This window comes from Mixophyes fleayi, chromosome 6, assembly GCF_038048845.1.
Source record: "Mixophyes fleayi isolate aMixFle1 chromosome 6, aMixFle1.hap1, whole genome shotgun sequence".
In the NCBI taxonomy this organism is placed as follows: Eukaryota; Metazoa; Chordata; class Amphibia; order Anura; family Limnodynastidae; genus Mixophyes; species Mixophyes fleayi.
In genome coordinates this window covers 81,327,538-81,352,519 of record NC_134407.1, presented here as the reverse complement: position 1 = coordinate 81,352,519, position 24,982 = coordinate 81,327,538, and the positions used below count along the sequence as shown (strand labels likewise).

General features: G+C 39.4%; 2 protein-coding genes across 3 annotated transcripts in view; one reads left to right on the top strand and one right to left on the bottom strand.

Moving 5' to 3' along the window:
• Nucleotides 1–9,689, bottom strand: part of LOC142161388 (TBC1 domain family member 24-like) — a 33,570-nt gene extending 23,881 nt beyond the window's left edge. The window contains exons 1-2 of the mRNA XM_075216957.1: nt 9,616–9,689; nt 2,663–3,689 (exon numbers count right to left, since the gene is read on the bottom strand). Of these exons, the coding sequence (XP_075073058.1) occupies nt 2,663–3,687 (1,025 nt within the window). The 5' untranslated portion in view covers nt 3,688–3,689; nt 9,616–9,689. The remainder of the gene's footprint in view (nt 1–2,662; nt 3,690–9,615) is intronic.
• Nucleotides 9,690–12,733: 3,044 nt separating this feature from the next.
• STX8 (syntaxin 8) overlaps nt 12,734–24,982 on the top strand; it is a 154,578-nt gene continuing 142,329 nt past the window's right edge. The window contains exons 1-2 of one of the 2 annotated variants that reach the window (XM_075216956.1): nt 12,734–12,751; nt 21,261–21,334. In XM_075216956.1, the coding sequence (XP_075073057.1) occupies nt 21,318–21,334 (17 nt within the window). In that variant the 5' untranslated portion in view covers nt 12,734–12,751; nt 21,261–21,317. Of the gene's footprint in view, nt 12,752–21,260; nt 21,335–24,982 lie in introns of those variants that run through there. The other variant, XM_075216955.1, reaches the window with a different exon arrangement.

The following is a 24,982-nucleotide window of genomic DNA, read 5'->3' as shown; positions in this document are numbered from 1 at the left end:
GTCTGTAACCAAAACCACAGCAACTAATACAACCTTTGTGGGGCCCTGCAGCATAACAAACCCCACAGTTTAGCGACATACTGATTTACACGTACAGAAATAAGATTTGGCAGCGACCGAGGAAAAAGGAATTTGTATATAGGAAGTGTGTAATTTGAGTGTTGTAACTAATGTTATTGTTTTAGCATGGAGCAGATCTCAGTAAGTGATGATTGAGTGGCTTGGATGAGTGGGAAATTTAATTTGGGGCCCTGTATTGCCTAGCTACATTAATAAACAGCCGAATCTTAGAGGGGACAAAATTCACCATTTTTCAAATGTTTTTCAGTCTTTGAAATCCTTTCCTTGCTTGATTTAATTATAGATAGCATTGTTTTAAGTAATCTAACATATTTGGCTAGTATCTCCTTTCTGTTAAGGTTGCAGTGACAGCATTGCTATGTTGCTGACGCTGATCTTAGTAACCAGTGTTTAGCATGCATTCTCTAAAACTGCTTACCAGGCAGAGCAGTGGATGCATAGCCTCCCTGCCAGTTATAGCATTCATTTTACTGCTTCTTGCTGACCTGCACTGTCCTGTGGATACTCTGCTATTGTTTTACCTGATTCCTGTTGTGCCCCTTGTCTTGCTTTTGGACCTTGATTGAATGCCGATTGTCCCTGACCTCTGCCTGTCTTTTGGATTAGCCGTGCTTGCAACCTGCCTTGACCTCTAGCCTTTCCCTAAGCAGTCCTGCTCGCTACTGACCCATGACCTTTGGGCTGTCTCTGGTACCTGCCCTCTGTATTCCGGTTACCCTCCATCCTGCGCTACAGTTATTCTTGAAAAACGTTTACTACACTAGAGTGAAGTCCTGGGGACACCCGAGTACTTCCGAACATAACCAGTTCTACGGGAAAGGCGGCTGCTATAAGTGAAGACCTCTATCCCAGGGCCATCTTTTCCATTGGGCACGATGGGCAGGTGCCCGGGGGCCCCACAGGCAAGGGGGCCCCATAGACAGGGCTCTTAAGTAAAATAAATAATCCTGCAAAAAAAAAAATATTCCAAATATATCTATATATATATATATATATATATATATATATATATATATATATATATATGATACACATATATAGAGGTAGGGGCCACGCTGCACTGCTTTGCCCGGGAGCCCATAATGTTGTTAAGGTGGCCCTGCTCTATCCTGTCCTGTTCTACAAGTTTATCTAAGTAGCCATTAGCCCTAACAAATAATACACAAGTTTTCCTAGTGAACAGTGAAGTAATGACATTATAGCTCACAGATTATAAGCAACGACATCTGAACTCACTGTTTCTACAATATTATTTCACATATAGTATGCATTATTTTTGTACAATTTGTTTAATTTTGAAAACACTATTAAAAAGGTAACTCCATGATTACAAAACAGCTGAAAAATGGAAACACAAATTGGGTAGACGCCCAGAAAAAGATGAAACAGTGGTATAATTAAGCTCTGTATGTAACTTAGCATGAACATAAAATGGTGTATATACCGAACAGTATGAACTACTATTATAAGCATACTTTTTTATTTGCTTCTCAGAACTAACTTATTTGGAGACATCACTGGATGACCTGCTGTGATTGGCTGAAAATGGACTTTTTACAGGCTTAAATATGCAAGTGTGTTTTTTTTTCTCTTTAATTTAAATGAATTAAATTATCAAAACAAAAACAAATGCAGTCTTGTGTACTGCACCACAGACGGTGTGTTCCTGACTTATTGGGCCTGACTCATTAAGGAAAGTAAAGCAAACAAAATGAGTAACTTTGAACCTTGGCAAAACCATGTTACATTGCAAGGTGTGCAAATGAGTTTATTATTTTGCAAATATGGAAAATACTGGCTGCTTTTTTATGTAGGATGAAAATACTTGATAGCTTTATTTTTACACTGACATTCAAAGTTGATCTAGGACATGCTCTTCCCCAATTATAAATCTGTTCTCACATTTTAAATTTACCTCCCCTCCAATACAACATGGTTTTGCCAAGGTTCAACGTTACTAATTTTTTTCTTTACTTACCTTAATGAATCAGGCCTTTTGTGTTTTTTGTGCTTCAAAACAACAAAAAAATTCTAAAAAGTGCTTGTGTGAAGGGCCTAACATAGTATTCTCTATACAACCATGCAAGTAATGAGTCACTGTAATGAATACAGGCACCAAACTTATACATATTAACAAATGTATGCAATGTTTTAAAATGAAGCACATTGCAAAAGTGATCAATTGTACTTTATATTAATAGATACATATGTTAGCAATAGTTCCCATTTGCATAGTTCCCATGAAACAGAAACAATGCCTTTTGCAGGACTGTTCTGCTCCCCCTCTGACTGTCCAGGATTTTTTTTTTTAAATGGAGGTTAAAAGTAAGTGGCCAAAACACCCAAATAGGAATATCTAGAAGTTATTGATAGGATAATATCAAAGTTAGGGACCACATGCAGCCTCATGAGACACATGATAACTGTGTTTACCTTTGGCCACCAACCCATGCATTGTGAGTGCCATACAACGTTCTAGAAATAGTCATTAAAAAGTGTAACTTTCCATGTAAATAGCCCAGAGATAGAAAAGGTGCAGAGCAGGAAGCTAATATTAAGTATTCACGGAGTACCTGCTCACCTTGGCTGCATGACAGTGATCCCACTCTGGGACAAGGCTTTTCTGTTGGCCATATGTAGAAGCCAGATCTCCTTGTGGGAGAAGAGTCTTATACCAAATGCTTTCTCTAACAGCTTTTCCACACAAACATGCTGGGCGATGTTCTTCACAAAGTCCTGGATGTCAGTTCTAACATCCTGTCCTTCGAACTCTGCTTGGATTTTGTATTGCTTGAGCAGTGCCAAAGCCACTCGGTACAACACTTTGTTGCCCTCAAGAAGGAAGACGTCAAAAACCCTGATCACATATTCAAAGGGCAAGTCTCCAAAGATCCACATCAACCAGTCTGAAAAGACCTCTGCTGAATTTTCACAGTGCGTGGCGATGAACTTGTGGCCAGCCTGGCAATACTTCTTGGCCAAGTCACCGAAGGTCATGCTGGAAGCTTCGTAGGACAAGAAGCTTTGCTCAGTGTAACACTTGTGCGGTTCTGTACACGAAATGAGGCGGCACGTCCGTTCAAAGCACTCTGCCTCATCTTCACTGAAATGCATCAGGAGGGCCACCACTGCAGGCAACGAGGGACAATAGGTGATGTCAGGATACTGGTCCTCAATGCATATGAGTATTTTCTTCACAGCCGTTTCTCCTCGAGCATTGAGGCAATACATGGGCATGAGACACCCATCCAAGAATTCTGGCAAGGAGTGATCATTTAGTCCACCATGTCCGAATAACCTTTCAGACACATTGTGGTAAACGGTTGCATTAGGTGTAAGTAATCGACAATTAATATTTTTGATGATCTGGCTGTAGGCCTCAGCCCGCAAGGTGCGATTGCCACCCCACGTGCCATCCCTGGCCATCCTCTTAAGTTCCTTCTGAGAATGGGGAATCTCCACATGAGTGAGGCTCAGATGTTCAGTCTTAGTCAGTAATTGGTCCCAGTCCACATAGTGGCCGCAGTCAGCATATGAGGTGGTATCAATATCCCACAATTCTGTGTCTGGAGTGATGATCACAGGGGGCACACAAGAAATGCTCATTTCTAGCAATAAGAAGAAAATAACAAAAAAAGACATATCACTTCATAAGCAAAACTCTGCACAAAATATATATGTTTATCTGATGCAAAGGATGAATAAATGACTAAAATTAAAAACTATTTAGAATATATCCTGTTAATATTAAAGGGCAGCTAACAGACGCAAATGTAAACATTCATATCTGAATCAGTACATACAGACTGTGTTCAGTCTTACTAGGAAACTCCTTTGCAGCATTGTGAAAAATTACATTTATGGAGTATTCCCTTCCGCCTCAATGAGAAGTAGGTAAAAACATGTCAATGTTATTAAACAATAGGAATGGTTCTGAAACTGGCCATGGCACATACACGAATTTACTGATCTGCAATCTGTATAACGCAAATCTGTTGCCAAAGAGATTGCAAGCTAATCACTGTGCACTAAATCCATTATAAAGTAATGCAAAAAATAGATTCTACACCCTCTTATACAGCAATTTAAAGTTGTTAATGGTCAGCAAAAATGGAACAGATAGTGCAGCATTAAAGAGCAGGTGTACTCACTACTATTACCACCAAGCAATATTTGTTTTCAAAGGTGACCACTCACTCTAGTTGCAGCACATTCATTTTGTTAACCAGCTTTATATGGATACGAATGTCCTCATCACATTATTTCTAGCATAAAATGAGCCAGTAAGGTACAACACATGACCCATTGAAATCTATGGCACCTCTAAACTCCTTTTTACGGGCGAAAAAAGGCTTTGTGACCCCCTCACTAATCAGGAACCTACTGTAAATACGCACTCTACACCCCATAAAGCTCATTCAAATAATGTGTTCCAGAATACGAAATCTAATTTTTGCACGTGGAACCAATACAAGTGGACCGAGCCTGCAATAAACACAGAATGTTCCGATCCATCCCTGTTTCAGCCAGCTTCTCCCTTCAGATACTTTTATACCTGCCCAACGCCACCATCTTAATGTGCTAGTCTCTGAGATTTTCATATAAATAAGTGCATTTCTGCAAAATTGAGCATGACATCACAAACCCCCCCCCCCCCCCCCCTCCACATAATTTGCTATTTGGGCGACATTTCTGTACAAATAAATGTCCTTATTCTACTTAAATAAAATACATATTGTAAACCATACCAAAAATATATTAACAATGTATCAATGATTAAAGTATATCTGTCACCTATACCCAGTGTATATGAAAATAGTTACATATATTTTAGAATATTAAAATTAGTGTTAACATTTTTCAGATGGGATAAAAATATTACTTATGTCTGTCAGATTTAGTGGTCATTTAAAAGGACAAGTACTCTGTATAAAAAGTCCTAAACGTAGCCATCCATCCCCTATACCTGAATAGTGGCCTCTTCCTCTGCACTGAGGAAACTCCTGATGAATTTGGGCCTTCACCAAGTAAGTGGGGATGTGCAGAACGCCACCCATTACACTACAGTCAGTTCTGTCTAACAATTCATATTAACTATTGGTGCTAATACTAAAATTATTTCGTCAGAGAATTGAAGTGGGGGGCAGAGTGGCATAAACTCCATTGTAACAATTCTCTGCATGTTGTTTCCTGCTTTATGGAAACCCGATTTCATCAGGGATCACCCACTCTATACAGGGGGGGCAGTTCCAGGAGAGAGACACCCCCCACACTTTTCAGGTATGGGGTGGGACTTAATTTCTTAAAGAACTATACAGTGCGATTGACTCTTTAATCCAATGGTACATCATCTGGGTAAACATGTTAACATGACAAGTGGTGACCCAGAATCAGTTTTTTGGGGTTTACACTGTCAGATATGCAATACATTTTTGAACCACTTTTTGGGGATCCCAGTTTAAAAAAAAAAAAAAAAAGGTTGAACATTAATACTGGGCACATACATGCTAATGGGACCAAGTACCAATTTATGGCATCTGTTTCTAAATTAACCATATGTTGGTGAGCGAATTGATGTGGTGGCTTTTTAGTGTGGTTTGCAGACGACTACATGCACAAGCAGACAGTAATCATTTGAGGAGGTGAGATTGGATTTTTGCTTGGGCATCTCCAACCATTCTGTTACCAGCTTAAATTGGCACACTTCACCATGTAATGTCCAATAACAGTAAAGGTTTATCCTAATTTCCCATTAGGATATGGCTGATTCCAAACTGTCCCTGTCTTATTCTTGTGACCCTTGAAATAAACCCAATGACACAGAGACAATTTTGTCACCACACAGTATGTAAAGAAACGCTACCCCAGTGTTACTTAAAACAAAGCATATTTTGCTGTTTATACTGAGTTTGAGGTCAAAATCTGCCCTTGTTGTGCAGCTGACACTGTGTGTAGAGTAAATAATATGGATATAGCTCTTTTGTTCTTGGAGAACATCCAAGTTTACCTGTCTTTTTTCCACAAGAGGCAATGACTTGGATCACTCACCAACCAGCATAATGCATTTATAGTACCATATATAGCTAACTGAACCCCAAGGTAACTTTTAATATTGTTTATAGTTTACAGTATGGGGTACATTATTACAAGTATTCATTTGAAGCAGAGATAATTTGATTGTGTGAAGGGACCCTGATATCTAGGAGTATATATTTAAAGTATGTTTTCCATATCCACGTTACTTATGTAATCTAGGAGGGAACAGTAATCTGTCCTCAGAGTCCCAGGTTTTAAAGATCTGCCCTTAGAATTTTTGCACCTGCGATTGTACTTATTTATTTTATACAGATCAGCGGTTCAGTACAACGCTTATTATTCTTAAATTATCCCTGGAAAATAGTTATAAAGTTTGACAAGTATGTATATTTATCCTTCAGCTCTCTCCATATATATGTGTCACATGGGGGCTCATAATAAATGGGGGTTGTTTTGCAACTTTTTGTCAAGTATCAATTTCAGATTACATGTAATAGAGTCCTATATGTTAATCACATCATTCTTTACTGCATGTATTTCCTCGTTTGTCTCTGGTTTCATTCTGTGTGTTTTGTGTAAAGATTGGTGGAAACTTGAAGGTTATGTCCAGATAGACTGTTTTTTCTTTTTTGCATATTTGAAGCGTTTTGATACTTTTTATAAACTCCTAAAATGCCTCTCTCTTCAATTGGAATGGGATTCCTAAAAATAGATTAAATACATTTATAAATGTCTACGAGCATTTTTTTTATAAAAAATGTGAGGTCCAGGAGTGGAAAAAAACAATACTACATAAGAATGCTGCAAGCCTATGGCATGTTTAAAAAGAAGAAAAAGTCAGATTGAGTATACCGTAGTATACTATGCCCCAGCGATAACCTAGATTTTCTGTTTATTGCACTGATAGAAAATCTAGTCTCAACTTAATTTAAGAAGAACATTTTGCCAGGGCAGCTGAGCAACACTGACTGGCAGCAGTAAGAGTACTCTTACCATACTCCACCCAGTGCAGGGTGCCTCTGCTATAGCGTGTGATTGGGCATTGCTGATCACACATGTGCATTGCAAATGGAAACCAAGACTTGGGGGTATATTTACTAAGCTGCGGGTTTGAAAAACTGGAGATGTTGCCTATAGCAACCAATCAGATTCTAGCTGTCATTTTGTAGAATGCACTAAATAAACGAAAGCCAGAATCTGATTGGTTGCCATAGGCAACATCTCCACTTTTTCAAACCCGCAGTTTAGTAAATCTAGCCCTTGGGGTTTAAGCTCCACTTTCATTAAAAAACACATAAACAAAAAGAATTTTCAAACAAATAGAACAAAAATAATGTAATATCTTTACCTAAGAAAAAAATGCTTTATTTAAATAATAAAGCATTTTTTTCCAGTACAGACTCCGGCTATTGTAGATGTAAATAGGTGTGCACAGTACGTGGAAGCCTTTGCCAGAGAGCCCTGGGGAAAGCTATTGCAGAGATATCCGGCTATAGCTAACACTCACCTGGGGGCTTCAGTAAATAGGGAGAAGCCGTAAATCCCTTTCTTAAACAGGTCCCATAGTTTTAAAAAGCACTGGTGAACCAGCATTTAAAGCTGCACTACCACCTCCTGAATTTTTTTTTAGCAACGTGGTCTGCAACCTAGCCAGAGCACCGAGTACTGCCGCATGTAGGTATTTTTCCCAGGGTTCCTCTGTTCTTCTCATAGTCCTAGCCAAAAACAGGTGTATGTTTGTGTATAAGCGTGTGTGTTTAGTTGTGTGGAGGATGTGAACAGAAGGACCAATTACCAAATCAAGAGATCGTGGTTTGTTCTAGGTCCTGCTCACACTGCCCCTTTTGCCAAGAAGAGCACGGGATAAATCCCCCCAGGGCATCTTAGTAAAACTTTACAGTAGACAGCAGTGCAGCTTTAACACGTACACATATGAAATACACAGGCTGCACTTGAATTGCATCAGGAGCATGCTGCATACCTGCATTTGTTACAAGAATGTAGCTTCCATAGTAATTATAATTAAGTCACATAGCCTGTGGGGTACATTTCTAAAATGTATTCTGTTTAGCATATGTGCAAGAACAATTACAACATTTACACTGGCTACACACAAATGATGCAGACTTAGCACAAAAGATGTACCCATCTATATTCACTTGTGACCCAATTCAAACCCCATCCTACAGACTGTCTAGCCACTGTCCTGTAAAGCGATTGTATGTTTGTAGAAATTTACACTTACAATTTGATAAATAGGATCATATGTATCCTCTTTACAAAACATAAGTGACAGAAGGCATTTTTCTTTTTAAACTATTATAATGCTACTGAATCTATCTCATATCTTTCTCGTGTATATAATATACAGTATAATTGATATCAGTGTTATTGCAGGAAGAAAAGAAGAAGCCAGATAACACAAGTTAAATATTGGAGCTTAAAAAGTAAGTATACTTAGAAGCAGAAGGTATCTATTTATACCACTGAACGATATCAAAATATTTTTGATTAGAGATGCACTTTAAAGAGATATTACCAGGACATGTTTCCTCTGTTTTACAAATATAGGATAGTGTTCTGTAATTAAAGTTTCAAAAGTTAATGGTTTTATATGTGTTTCATCTGTTTGGAATCACTGTGTACAAACCCACCATGTCTCCATGAGCACTCACCTGGCGATAGTTCTGGTTCTAGACACTCTATGGGTCTGTTGCAGGATCTCTAAAGGACATGAATACAACCAGCTAATAATTGATAATAAAGCTGCTTACCGTTTCCATCTCAGTGAAATCATCTCACTTACTAACTACATTTTGGTGCAAAAGTTACACTGAACCATGGAAACTAGTCAGCAATTAACGTACATCTGTCTACTGTAAGGTAAACAGTGAAAGCAATTGTTTGAATGGTTTCTATAGGTTTCCACCTAAATGCAAACTTAGTAAATTACCCCTTTGAGACTGATGGAGAAAACCCTACATAGACAACAATGGCAGCTTTATTATGTAGGTTCTATTGCAAACAGTAAAACAGTACAAATGAATTATAACATATATACAAAAGGTATACAAGAATTTTTCATTAATGGACATTTTTTGGACTAGAGATACTTATATATATATATATATATATATATATATATATATATATATACAATATATACTGCTTGGTTACTTAGCCATATGTGTCTTTTTATGATGGTTTTATAACTGCTTAGTTATCTTGCATTTTGTACAAGGTGTAGCACCCATCGGTGTGTATACCTTGGTATATATTTATCTATTTAGTGGGGATAGTGAAAACTCCTATACACATTGTAGGCTTCCGCACCTATATAGAGCGCTCCAGAATAATTTTTCATATTCATTAATTTTTTAATTATACACATAGATAAGATTATGCCCTATGTAATAACAAAGTATATTATATATAACATTTAAATGATGATATCCCTTATAACATTTCTTGCAGGCAGATAACAATCTATTTCCTTACCTATAATGATGTTCTAGTGCTGCTGTGATGTCAACCAGGGTTCAGATCTGTGATCAGCAGCTGCGCTTGTGTTTAAATCCCAAACTCACCTGTCACTTGTAAGTTATGAAGGCTAGGTAACTTGTCCCCACCTCCAAGACATGACACTACCCACGCCTGCACAGCCCAACCTAATGGCCAGGCCCTGTTTATGTTATTGTTATAGATCTGTTGGTAGATAGTAAATAAGAGAACAGGTTGTTTTCATGCCTGGAAAGGAGAAAATAATCACTTCTCAAGGGCAAAACACTTTGTGGAAGTAAAGTTCTGTGTTTAAGTCTACGGTTGCCACCTGGCCAGTTGGCACAGGACTCGGTGCTAATAGGGCAGAAAAAAACAGATATAGGAAGGACAGTATCAAGCATAATTACATCTCTTGAACCCTGTGTGCAGTACAAAACATCAATAGATTAATCACTGCTATAAACCGGATATCTTACAATTTCACAACCTGCGTACGGTATCTCAAAACTATTTTTTAGACAACTCTTGTTATTCGATAGTAAAAGGGAATGGAGCGCTGTCACTAATTTTGTATTAAGCAACACCTCATTAAAATCATACAAATAAATAACAATGGGAGGGTGCAGTGGAAGCGCGGTTAATAGGGCATATAATTTAATATTTTAGTTTTTCTCTCATCGGTGAATGTTACAGAAATAAAAGAATGGGACATCAATAGAAGTCACCAGAATGTGTAAAAAGTTGTAATAAATATATGCAATGACTGACAAAGATATCTGTTCATCGGACTTTTCCACTTTATCCTTGACAAAGTCCAATGAACGGATGAAACGCGTTGGAGCATTTTACCATATGACAGCCACATAAATCTGCATTCCACTTCTCACTTCCACGTTCCATAAACGGTAAGACGACGACTCTGGCTGGCAAGGATTGCCGTTTCAACACAATGGGATAGAAGAACGAGGTCCAGGAATATTGAACTAGGGATTTCCAGGGTAAGATTCCAGCTTCCTATTCTTCACTTGTGGCTACAATCGGAACGCTGGGAACAATGCTATTTGACCACAAAAAAGAGCTGTAATCATTGTGCTCAAGTGCAAGTTGTGTAAATGTCATTTATTGATTGTATCTGCCATAGCATTGTTATCAATCATTGCATATATTTCTTGTACTTTATCAGTCATTGAATATATTTCTTACAACTTATTACACATACTGGGGACGTCTATTGATGTCTCATTCTTTTACTTCTATAACATTCACTCATGAAAGAAAACTAAAATATTAGTTTATATGCACTATAAACTCTGTTTCTACCGCGCCCTGCTATTGTTAATTAACTCTTGTTTTTCATCTTAGAAACACAGTATAAATGTTTATATGGTCAAATTCAGAATATGGAAATACTATGATTATTTACACTCTATATTTCAGCGACTGTTCTTTAAAATATTGAGACATGCTTTCTGCCCAGAAAATCCAATACAGCTTTTTATGTTTTAGAGGTGGCCCACTTTTTGGACAAGCTAAGCTATTTAGGCAGAACCCACACTGTTATCTGCATTTGTCTGTCAGACTGAAAAATCGTAACCATCTCTAGCACTGCCTGTTTAGGCCAGTACTGACAAAATTGTGTATGTGGGGGGGGTAAGGACCGTGGGGTTCCCTTGAGTTACCCATCACTATTATAGATCCCAGTCTTGAAAAGATAAAAACCATTATAGGACCACGCATGAACAACTTGCTAAGAGCTTCCACCGTACATGAGCTCTTAGCGGCAATAAAGTCATATTTATAATCTGAGGCCCTGAGCTGACCCCACACTTTGTGTCCTCAGAACTTGCCAACATCATACAGCCCAATGCTGGCTAAGCTTTTGGGGGGAGCATGCTTTGTTTTATTTATTTTTTACACAAAATCATGATGATCGTTATCATCGCAGATCTTACACCAGGGGGAAAGTAGCCGCAACGCCTCCTAGAGACGTATTTGCAGCTACTTCTCCATCAGCATAGTACGTAAGGAGCATTAACACGTCCTTATTGTACTATACCTGCACCTGCAAGACCACTCCCTCCTCAGACATGCCTACATGTAGAGAGGAGTCTGAGATGTAAATTATTATACTATTGGAAGGTGTCTAACAGCGGAATAGGAGAAGGAGGTGAATCTACAAGTTTATGAACTTAACCAGAAATGTTGGTTTATTTACAGGATACACTGAAGTAACCTGTATGCAGGATAAAGGTGTATATACCTTGCAGTAACAGTCTTGTATACAGCAGTATGCAGTTTTGTGGAACACAGGTATTCTTGTGTTTTGAGCAGTCTCTATGTACTATGTAGATTATGTATTACACGTTCGTATAGTAGACTATTAGGTATCATACATCACTTGGGAGGCTGAGGAATTAATATATTGCACATCCGTGCAGTTCTCTATATTGCCAGCACACAGACATTCTACGCAGTTTCTATGCTGCTTAGAACACCAGCCGGATATAAATTGGAATGACTGCCTGGAACCCAAAACGAGCACCCATGCATGTGCAGTAGCGCAGCGTGGACGGGACACGGCGGTGCTTCACTTTTGGCCATTAGACCACCGGGGACGGAGACGGAGCGAAGGACCCCTCTCCCAACTTTGCCTTTGCAACATGTGGGCTTGTTTAGGCCAGATATAACACACATTAGACACAGACACACACAAATCGCACATGCGTGTGCACACATAGTCACAGGAAAAAAGGTTTTTAACTCAACAAACAAAAATATGAAACCAATCCAAGAAAGAGTTATGTGGCGTTTGCAATCAATAATCACACAGTATATTCTGAACTTTGGTTAAGTACTGTTAACAATTAGTTAATTGTCTGTGAATTTCCTGTCAGCATTCTAGCCTTGGAACTCTGTTTTGTTAGCCATCTCTGAACACAGGGCAGCTATTGTTTATTGTTTTAACTTGATTGCTTGTTTCATTGTTGTTGGTGTAATAGAAAAGAAAACTGTTACACAGTACAAACATTGCAAAATATTGTCACTTTCTAGAAACAGCATTTTAATTTTATGAACTACTTTACCACTATACATCGGCTCATCCAGCCTGACTGCTGAACAAACGTAATTACATGTAAGTACATGAGTGGCCCATTTGGCACTTACTTCAAACAGATTGATATGACAGGGTGCCATTATAATGATAGTAGCCGTGTATGTGGTGATCGTCTAACCACATTTACCATCCATCCCAGTTGACATTTCATAGATCCCAATCAGATGTTGTGGGGATCTTGTCAATGATTTTAGACCCATGCAATATAAAGCCAATTATATGTAAAATGGCATTAAAATTGCTGCAACTTTAATAATTTATGGAATAATGGTTATATAAAGGAATAAATGGTTGTAGCATAAGAAATATTCTTTGATCTCTGGAACACAGATTGTCATGGAGGGGATATTAAAATAGATTTATATGCAATGTGTCAAAGTCAGCAAATTGGATAAAGTCATTTCAATTAAAGTCGAGCAAACTTGGTTGTCTTTGTCTGAAAAGATGCGTACGGTACGCTATGGCGTACAAGGGCACGCTACGGCGTGAAAGGGCGTACGCATCCACTACACGTGGCAGCAACAGTAATTAGTCTTTTACCATACATTCGCACAAACACGCATACTTATAAAATAGTACACTTTAATGGTAGTTGCAACACATAGTCAGTTATGTCGAAATATAGTAGTGTTTATGTGTTATATTAAAGTTACATGCATATTAGTGAAATATACGGAACAGGTTGAAGGAATCATATCATGAGTGGTATCATAATAAACCTCTTTACATTTCCTACTGTTTGGTTCACTCTGCGAAGGAATCGCAGAGTGCATACACAAGTTATGAATGATAGGGAATTATGAACTACTTAAGACTAAGGAATCTTGGCGGGAAGAGCAGAGCATACCCCCTGCAGAGATGACCCCCTCCTTTGGATTCCTTAGGATGAACCAGCCAATGATTGACAACCCCTTGGACATTCCTGAGACCTGGACCAATAGATGCAAGCTATACCATCTTCATTGTATTACTGTATTTGATTGTGTATATAAGCAGCAGCTTCACATCTAGTGTTCAGACATCTTGTCCCCAGACTTCAGGATTGAATGACTGCACACTGGATCCAGAGCGCCTGCGATAAGATTTTTTGTGAATAAATCTTTGTGCGTTGGAAACACAAATCGAGGTTCGACAATCGTTATTGGTTAGCGACAATACGCACATAACAAATGCCATCATAATAATGTGATTTGTTTAATATATTTTTTAGAATATAATTTAAATGATAATGTGTCATTTTAATGGCATAATTAGTTGATTTTTCTACCTTCTGTACTAAGTTGCTGTTTCTGGAAAGCATTTAGTCAACAACTAGCTCTTTCTATATATGGCAGTGGAATCAGTGCTGCTTGCAGAATGGAATATGAAAATACATTTTACAAAATGTATGGATACATTTTGAATGATACATTTGACAGGTGTAGACAGTGGGAAAAACTGTACAACATACCTATGTTTTCAAGACAGTATACAACCTCAAACATACAGCAGGCCGAAACAAATACAGATAAATGCCGGATTTGACTACACATGTATGTACATGTCAGATATGGCTATACACCTACATGCACAGCAGATCTGACCATACATGTACATGTATGTCAGATCTGACTATACAACTACATACACATATATGACCACATGGGGGACAGACAGGAGACACGGGGGACATATTTTGGATAATCTCAGAAAGGCAGGCATCATATGCAAATCTTCTATGGACCTGATAGTTGTGATGTTTCTGTCACTGGTAATTTAATTAGAGCACGGAGATCTACAAGGGGCCGTGGCTCACATTTTGGCTGAGGGTCTTTTTATTTAAAGCTTTATTCAATAAGGTGTCTGGAGAAGAAGGTAAATGGTGTACTATAAAATTTTATCACTTTTTAATTGCCAGTAAACAAACCAATAATTTAAATTTTATATGAAAAAAGGTTATTTAAATGAGGATTACCATTTTCAAGGACAGCAAGAGTGACACCTGCTGCTTATAACATATAACCGTCCAAAATACTAATAGGATGAGCATATTGACTCTTTTTAGGGTTTATTTTATACGTTATCTACTGTTTCCCCAAACATGTTGGTTATATTTTTTATATGAGCATTTATGTCCTGTGAAAACAATCAGTCCACTCGAGCAGGCTGTGTTGTGTAAATTGCACTGATGACTGATAGGGGATTGCACACACACGCATGATGCAAGGGATGATTGAGTCTTTTCTTCTCTTAAGTTGGGTAAACACATCTATAACGATTTCACCAATGAGCATGCAGATATATATGTACTCACCTACACGATTTACGTTCAGATATGTGCTCTTCATCTCTCATACCGTCTGTTGAAAATATCGCAATTCTGTACACACTCTACAGATATTTGCCTACACTGTTGGTTGTGAGAGTGTACACACTTCCACATTTGCCCGATAATATTCCATCGTTGATCGTGATTTTTAGAAAGTTTATGAAACCAAATCAACAGATGTGATGTGTTTTGGTACAATAAAACATAATAGTGCGTACACACTCTTGCAATATCTGGCCAAACAGTTGTGAATCATGTGACCTGCACGATAATGGCAATGGTGTGTACCCAGCTTTACTGTGACCCTAATAGGGGAATCATATTACTGAAACAAGTTAATGTAACTGATCTTAAAAATAAGTTACTATGTCACAAATCAACTGTTTCAGTAGATATGAAGAGCTACTGTTGTGTATACCTGCCAATAATGCTGATGTTTCCAGGAAGTGTTGCATGTTACAGTATTTAGACCATAAATCTGAAGCATTTAAAAAGTGTCTAAACAAACACTCCTTAAGGTGTATCTACTTATAGTGGACTTAGCCATCGTGATGTTCCTCAGTAAGGTCACTGGTTCCTAGTTAATGGATAGGCTGCATTCACATGAATATTTAGGATGTATAATCATACCATTTAAAAAATATTTTGTATTTACTTTTTAAGAAGATCAATGTTTTCAAAGCTCTCGCTTCTCTTCAGACATTATACTTTCCTACTTTTTTTTTTTAATGTGTACCCTCTGGTGTAAGATCTGTGCTGATTAATTCATGAAACATGTGTTAAAAATGACTACATAACTTCTATTTCATAAGTGATGATTTATTCTGATATTCACAAAACCACATCCACTTGTAAATTATTGAGAGTACTCTTTCAAATATCCATCCCAGGTCTGTTCCTCCATTGAGGTGAGGTGAGCATCATCCTAAAAGTGGTAGAGATGAGTCTCACTTTGATCCCTGGCCATCAACTTTCCTGTCCCTACCTCCCCCAGCGCTCCAGTCTCAGGCAATATTATATAATATATACGATTAACCTGCGCTCTTATTCCAATCACTGTAGTGCTGTGACTGACAGTGAGAAAGTATAATAACATGCCAGTTTCTGTGCTCACTGCTACTCCATTGACTGGAGCTTGGAAGTATGGTGGGCACTTCTGTCTGTACTGTATACACAAACTCATACTTGCCCAGTCTCCAGGAATGTCCGGGAGACTCCAAAATCCTGGGTAGTTCTCCCGGAGTCCTGGGTGAGCAGTCAAGTCTCCCGCATCCTGCAAATTGGTAGCCAAAATGACGCGATTCGCAAAAACATGGTAGTGGCATTGAGGAACAGCTGCATGAGCAGAGGAAAGCACACAGTGCTCATCAATAAGAATGCTGGCTGTCCCTTTTTGTGATGTCCAAACAGTTACTTCAGATTATTAGGAATGCAGATCCCCAATAACCAATAAACTGTACAATATTTAGGGAGGCAATTTGCAAATAGTCTTCACTGGTTGGTGTCAGTGGGAAGACAGCAAAGTGAGTCAACGGCCCCTGGGTGCTGGTCCCTGGCCAAAGGATTCTGGGTACTGGATATTGGGCAAGTATTCACCAAAAGGTCCTGATTACTGGTCAAATGGATATTACAAACATGCTAGTTAAAGGGTGGTGGTCCATGGCATTTTCTCCAACATCTGTTATTATGTAGGTTAGGGTGAAATGGGAGAGTGGTGGGAGCATGGCCTGGAGGAGCAGACTTGCAAGTATGAGTTCCTCCCTGAAGTTCCAGAAAATAACTATTTACTGGAACAGCCGATGCCTGAAACAAATTAAAAGCCTGTAAGGTACCGGACATCCAGTAAATTTGGGTGAGATCCATCTGGGGTTCTATTGGGGAGCCTCCCCATCAATACAAGAACCAAAGGAGCAAAAGTAAGCAATTAACTCCAAATCTGCTCATATTGATTCACACCTATAAATAGCAAACAAAGTGCTGTGACCATGTTGGCCATAAAATTTAGTCCATGGCTTTTTTGAGTAGTGCTGGGAAATAGCTCTTGGAGAGATTTCACAGGCAGGTGTTCTATATCCTATGTCCTCCGGATTTCAAGACTGTTACAAGCAGTACTCATAAATAACTTTGTTTAAATTGATACAAACAGAATTGGCTATATAACATATGCAATCACAGGCCATATGGGGCAGTACCGTGGCACATTGGTTAGTATTGCTGTCTCTGCACTGGGGACACGGTTTAATTTCTGAGCAGGGCACTATCTGTGTGGAGTTGTTCCCATGTTTGCGTGGGTTTCCTCCCCATGCTCTTAATGCATGTGTTCCAGTTGTTCCTATAATTGTGGGGATATTGACCTGTTTACACACAATCACTGCGGGGACCTCAACTGTAGTGGGGACACAAAATAAGGTCCCCACGAGACTGACTATGCAGGAGATCTTGCTAATATACTCAGAATAAATCTGCCATGTCCCAAAGAGTCACTTTTGTCAGACAGAAATTGCGTGTGTATTTAAGCCGTGGAGGTGAATGTGTGTTCACTTGACCACCGGCTGTCAGTGGAACTGCAGGCTTAAACACACATTCAATTACGTATCCTCTGCCTCATCACAGAACCGCCAGGCTCCTGAGTGCGCTGGAAGAAAAGGTGTCCTGGCTTTCCCGACTTTTTGCATATAACGGGAATCAGACAGGGAGAGACTATCGCAGCCTTCTCCTGCCAAAAGGAAAGTAGGAACAGTGGGGTATGACACAGCCCTGAGATCTAAATATAAATATTCTCAATGGCTTTGATGGTGGGTTTCGATTATAGCCTATAGCAGGGGAGATGAGTTGGGCTCTGACCTTCTAGAGGAGAGTGGTTCAGACACCAGCAACAGCAGAGGTGATTTATCCTTGCAGGGTAGCGGAACAAAAAGAAAGAAAACAGGTTTCATTTGTTAAGAAGAAAAGAAGAAGAAAGAAAACAGAGACTTGTTTTACACACAATTCTCTACCTGATGGTAGCGTGTTTTAAATGCATAATGCCACAAATTTGTAAAAAAAAAAGTGATGCATCCAGCCTGTATAACAAAAAGCTGTTCTGCCTGTGTATTGTGAGAAAGCGGTCTCAAAAATAGTCCGGCTTATCAAGCATGTTCATTTAATTGAGACTGAAGATACCTGGGCGCATAAATTCTCAAGCACTCACATGGAAAGGCGTATGCTATTTGAACATCTTCAGAATAGAGGCAACTTTACACACTACCAGGTAATAAGGACAGGATGCAGTGTTCTGATTCCCTGCAAGCAACCACAAAAAGACATGGTTCTTGAAAGTTTCATTCACTGTGCTGCTTGCCAAGAGTTGTTTGTAAGAAAATACCTGTGACAACACATAAAGAAATGTTAAGCTAAACCAAACGTCCAACAACCCCAAACTTGGCAAAAACAATCTCTATGTGCCTTTGCTCAGCCTGTTCCACCTGACATTAATTGTGGCTTTTGGAAGCTTTTCAAAGACATGGTCCAAAATTTAATTTTATTCAAATTTAAAAATGACAGATGCATCATGCCAATTGGGAAGAATTTCTACGACCAGGTCAGATCTGTTGTTGGTAAACATAAGTAAATCTGTCAGAAACTTTGAGAAATGGGAAGGCTACTGTTACAGGCCAGAAGAGCTATCCCTTTGGAGAAAATGGAAGACTTTACCACACCATTAAACTTTCTGCATGTAGTAAATGCTGTGAAGCTGGTATCTGGCTACGATGGTGAAACCAGTACATGCAAGACTCTATCACTGGCACTGAGAGTTGGCCATGGCTAGCAAAGGCTTTCGAGCGCTGTGGAATGCTGTGGTACACTGCTATAGTGGAAAATGAATGCAATTTCAGGAAGATCTATGAGACAAGATGGCTGCCTTAAAGACTCTGAAGGAGTTGAAATGGAACATGCCTCAAGTTTTACCTTTCTCTGAAGATGTGAAAAAGATGCACTTATATCTCGATGAGAAATAGTAGGAGTACCACAGCAATTTATCCACATGCTTGGAGAACCATCTGCTTTATTACATTTCAAAGGCTCCAATTGCATACGCCTTTTTGCTCAGGAATGTGGCGCTAAAAAGCCCCAAACACTGTCTTCCAGGAAGTCTCCAAAGCATGTTGCTACTCTTTTAAAAGTTCTCAACCTAAACAACACAGAATTGGTTCAATTGGCAGACTGCCTTGGACATGCCATCATGGTGCACTGGCAGTATTACCGCCTCCAAGAAGGTACCCAACTTGTCAAGATCAGCAAACTTTTAATGGCCCTCGAGAGGGCAAGACTGGCAGAATTCAACGGGAAGAATTTGGAAGAGATGAACATTGATCCAGGTAGGTTTGGAATCTCAGATCTGATACATGGATTTGATTTTTTACATTTTCGGACGTTTATATATCCATTCTTTTTTAGAATCAGTCCAGCTCCAGAGTGATGAGGTTGAGCAATCTCCTGAACCAGAGAGACAAGTGTGCATGTGTTCAGTCAACACTTTCTTTTCAGAAAGGAGACAATGTAAGGATGTGGCAACACAGGACCAAAGCACAGCTAAGGCTTCCAAAGATTGGTGTAGCACACAGTTTTGTTACACAAAGAGTGCTGTTTTTTATGTGTTTTGGAGATTCATCTGTGTGGACAATTGTTTCCTTTTAGGTTTTATTAAAGTGTGGAAAAAACTGGGAGAGAGAGGAGGTCAAAGTTGTGGAGTAGCACATGATGAAGTTTATTCAGACACATATGGGGGAATTCAATTGGCCGCGTTACTGTTAAAAGTAACTATTACCGTTATTATGGTAGTTCTAATGCCGGCTTTTTGCTAGCAGCTCCCTGAGCTGCGAGCAGAAAGCTGGGTTAAAACTACCGTAATAACGGTAATAGTTTTAGCGCGGCGGTACTTCAGGGAAAATTGAATTCCCCCCATAGGGTGGCTTAGCATAATTGCGTCACGTCCATCATGGCTGAGCCATCCGCACTGAGAGATAGGAACTTCTTAGCTGTGATTTGTTCAGGTATATGCCTGTTTATGTGCACATGAGATAAGTAGACTTTCAGAAGATTTCAAGGAATGTTTCATGGACAAAGGCCCCTATTTATTAGTGACCGTTTTTTTAACATGAACCCTTTCAATCCTTATCTCAAAGATAAGGACTGAAAGATTGAGTGTATTTATTAAAAATCTTCAACAGGAACAGCAGTCATGAAAAACTGCTGCTCCTGCGAAGATCCCTCTCCTATCTTTCCTATGGTCATTATCGCAAAGTGACCGCCTATGTGATAGCAACCGGAGGGGAGAGCCGCGAGATGTAGTGAGGGATCCGAAGATCCCTCTACCGCAATGCTCTCCCCATGGAGCAGACCTGAAAAATTGCGTACATTACCGTATGTGTAAATGCATTTTAATTTCTTATTAAATTGCGGTACAGAGACATCTATGGGGATTGCTATGTATTGCGCAACAAAATGCAAAGCAATCTGCTGCAATGCACTGTTCATAAACGGAAGTTTTAAGGGAATTTAAATGAAAATAATTATTAATAAATAGGCCCCAAAATCTGAAATGTATTTATTTTTCGATCAGTGTATTCCAATAAGTGAGAACAGAAATGCATCAGAATGAATTACCAAGATCATATTTAAATATATTTGGAGTAAACATTTTGCATGGATTTAAGCAATGCATATTCATATGTGTACAACTCCTCGAACTCCACAGATATACTTATATATGTATTTAGAAAGCACTGTAATTTGAAATGTGTATTATTAACCTCCTAACAATTTGTACAAAATGCACCCTAAAAGCTACAAACTAAACACAAATAATTGTGTGTACTGGTGCATAGAAATTAGTGGGAAACAAAATTGCATCCATTCACAGGTATTCGTGGCAAGAGAGAAACGCATGTGGAGTGAAATGCACACATACAAATAAAGTCGGACTCACATTGTGACAATACACATTATGCTTTTCCTGCCTAATTGTCAATTGCAGACACCGAAATCAATGCTAATAGTACATACTTGTAAGGTCAAACAGATGATTCCGGGAGACAGTCATTTTTAATGAAAGTATAGTACCTGCGCAGTAGGCTTTACATTTCATGTGACACCTTTTACCTGTAGTGAAAATATAATGATACTGTAAAAAGATTTTCCACTTTGCGCTCAACCATTTCTCACTATTTTGTCCTGCAGGCCGGCCCGTCAGTCACGTGATACAAACAGGAAGTGTCGCTCCTGTGTGCTGCAGCGATGGCTCCGGATCCCTGGTGTGTGCAGTTTACTTGTATCTTGTTTATGTGGGTTTGTAAAATAGTCACATGGAATAGAAGGTAGCGATTTTATTAGGAATCCTCATAACTATGTATCCGAAGAGTGATATATCTAACTTTACACCTTAGGGCAGAGATTGGTAACCCATAACGCTACTATTACTGTGGAACTACAAGACCCAGCAGGGCATACCAGTTCAGCTACAGATATTTATCCAACGCTAGGGGCAGGTACTAGTGGTAATGGTGGTGTGCTTGAACTATGGAGCCAAACTGCCTTGTTTTTGTCAGAAATAACATTTACATATTTGTTATGTTTTACTGTTTTATGACTTAATATTACATAATTGGCAACATTTGAAAATAATTATCAGGGTCACGTTGCAGCTGACACCGTGCCTCTAAGCACATCACAAGAGATACAGATTTGGTGGACCTTGGAGCACAACAATTCCCAACTTACCATTTATGCTGAATTTGATTTCCAATGTACAATTTTGCATTTGAAATGCTCCCCTTTAGTAGACATTGAGGATAATGATAAATGGCAAGAATTTCATTTAATGTAGAGTATGGGTACTTTTTGTGCTATTGGTCGACATTGAAAAAGCTTACTCTTACTTAAATTAGGGATAATTGACACCTATGATAGTTAGCCACTTTTATTGTTTGTAATTTATGAGCCAAAATAAAAATCAGCTTTTGTGAGTAACTAATGTTAATAATGTAACATATGTGATTCTGCAGAAAACTGCACCATTGGTTTAAAACTTCGGATATCTCTTCCCCAATAACCTATCCTATGCCATTGATCAGTTTGGAACCAAGCTTCATAATATTAATGGCTCTAGGTGTGACATCTCCAAAAAGACAGTGACATATCCAAAGAGTATTGAAGAACCCACTTTGGCATATTTATTGTTAATAAACTATTCCCCATAACTGGCTAAATGGCAGGGCTTATTATAAATAAAAATGAATAATAATAAGATGCCAAAGGGTAATCACAGCACCGTACAGGGTACATACAATAGGACTGTACAAGGCAGAACAGTACGGTAGAATAAACTAGTAACACTATAACTCTGGTAACTCAAATCACAGCTAATAATAAAGGCTGAAGGGTGAGGACGCTTGAGGTATATTCAGCACAAGCTGGAAACCTGTGTCCTAATGTGTGGGCGCAGCTAACAGGGTAAGAGCCACTGGAAGGATGCAAAGAAATGCAGGAGTTGAGTCAGTGGGCAGAAAGCCCAAGAAGAAGATGGGCAGAGTAGCTGGTGAGCAAAGTTAAAGGTACTGGTAACAGGAGGAAAGAGTGCCCTGCTCATAGGAGCTTACAACCTAAAGGGAAGGCCAGACATACAGTTGACACGAGGTAAAAAGTGGACTGAGATGAAAGGAGGGAGAGACAGAGGACAGGAGATGAAAGGATTAGAGAGTGAAGAAACCGACTAGGTGATGTAGTTAAGCGAATGACTGATAGACTTGTAAGAGTAGGTGGGTTTTTAATGCCTGTTTGAAGCTGCACAGGCAAGGGAATATTCTGCAAGAATGAGAGAGATCGTTCCAATGGATGGGGGCAGCTTGGGAGAAGTCTTGGGTACGTGAGTGAGATTGGTTATCAAAGGGGTGGGGAGGTGATGGTCATTGGCCGATCACAGAGGACGGGATAGAGTGTTAATAGAGATGAGATTGGAGATGTAGGGAGCAGTGGAGTTGGCAATGGCCTTGTGAATGAGGGTGAGAAGCTTGAAAAGGATTCTGTAGGGGAAGGGGAGCCAGTATAAGGCTTGACGGTGAGAAAGGAAGTTAAGTCTAGCAGAACCATTGAGTATAGATTGAAGAGGAGCAAAATGGGAGCGGGGAAGGCCAGTAAGGAGAATATTACAGTAGTCCAGATTAGAGATGATCAGCAAATGGATACAAGATTTGGTGGCATCCTGGGAGAGGAAGGGCTGGATGCGAGCAGTGTTCTGTAACTGGAAGTGACAGGATTTGGCAAGAGATTGAATGTGGGGGACAAAGGAGAAAGAGGAGTCAAGGATGACACCCAGGCAGTGGAGTTGGGGAACAGATAAGATAGTGGTATAATCAACAGTGATAGAGAGGTCAGAAGGGGAGAAGGTTTTAGATGGAGGGAAGACCATGAGTTTGGTTTTGGATATGTTGATATTAAGAAATCTTGAGGACATCCAGGAGGAGATGGCAGAGACGGAAGCAGACACCTGAGAGAAGAGAGAGATTAGGATATGAGAGGTAGAGTTGAATGTCATCAGCATAAAGGTGGTATTGGAGGCTGAAGGAGCTGATGAGTTCACCCAGGGAGGGAGGTATATACAGAAAAGAGCAAACGGGCAAAAACAGAGCCCTGTGGTACCGCTACAAGAAGGGGGAAGAGGAAGAACCAGAGGTGGAAACAGAGAAGTAGCGGGTTGGCAAGGTAGGAGGTGAACCATGAGAGGACGGTGCTGGAAAGGCCAGTGGACTGGAGGGTGTGAAGCAGGAGGGGATGGTCCACGGTGTTGAAGGCCCAGGAGGATAAGAATGTAGAAATGGCCCCTGGATTTGGAGATTGTTGGTGACTTTCGCCAAAGCAGTTTCATTGGAGTGGAATGGGTTAGAGAAACTACCACTTATATTTCTCCTAAGCTTGTCAGACACCAGAGATGTAGCTTTCCACTCTCCCACCCCGTGCCTCTGTAACTGGTCATTCTCTTGCGGTTGAATGCAGGAAGACTTTGACAGATTGTGTGTCAAAAAAGGGAGGACGGGCAAAATTTAGCCTGAAAGGCAAGACTCAACTCAGCAGCCCATAAAGAACTTTTTAAAGGAAAAAAATGCAGGTGACCCAGCCCAAGGTAGCCCACTATGGGGGCTACCTTGGGATGCCCCCCTGTCCCCCAGCCCAGCCTGTCCCTGTGTTCACATCCCTCACCACTCTGTGGCTGTGGTAAAGCCTTAGTCCAAGTGACAGAGGTAACAGAATAGTATTTCTATAAAGCATCTGGTGTGGTCATTGTACTTTCTGCAGTATCTGCTGTGGAATCACATAGATGGCATAATGTGTAGTTAGGGCACACAGTCTTAGAGAATGTACACACAACGACCTTCAAACATCTATTCTATGAACATTTATATTCATCAAGATGGACTCCACAGTAAGCCTTCAACTAAACCAATATATAGGAGAATACATCCTAATACTTCATTATCTACTAGTAACATGAATGGTTCCTAGCGAATGGCTGAATACTCAAATATTGGTTAAGACTGCCAATGGCCTCCTCTCCTGTGTGTACTTTAAGGCTATTTTGTTTATCCCTTTTGGAGCCTGTCTTATGTAAAACTATTGTATTTGGGAGGGTTGTGTTTTTGACTTGGTCTGTTCCACTTGTATTTATTATGTACACAAGATCTGACATGAGAAATTACTAGACACACAACCATTTTGTTTTTCAGACTTTATCACAGCGGTACAGTTTGATAGTCAATCAGTGGTAGTATATACAAATAGACGTTGTTGCTACATTAAGTTTAAAATAAATAAATGTCTATTAATACCTTAAGAAAAATACATGCACAAATTTTGTTGGTTAGTGTGTCTGTCTGTTATGACAGCTGTATTTTTTAGCGCATGATGAG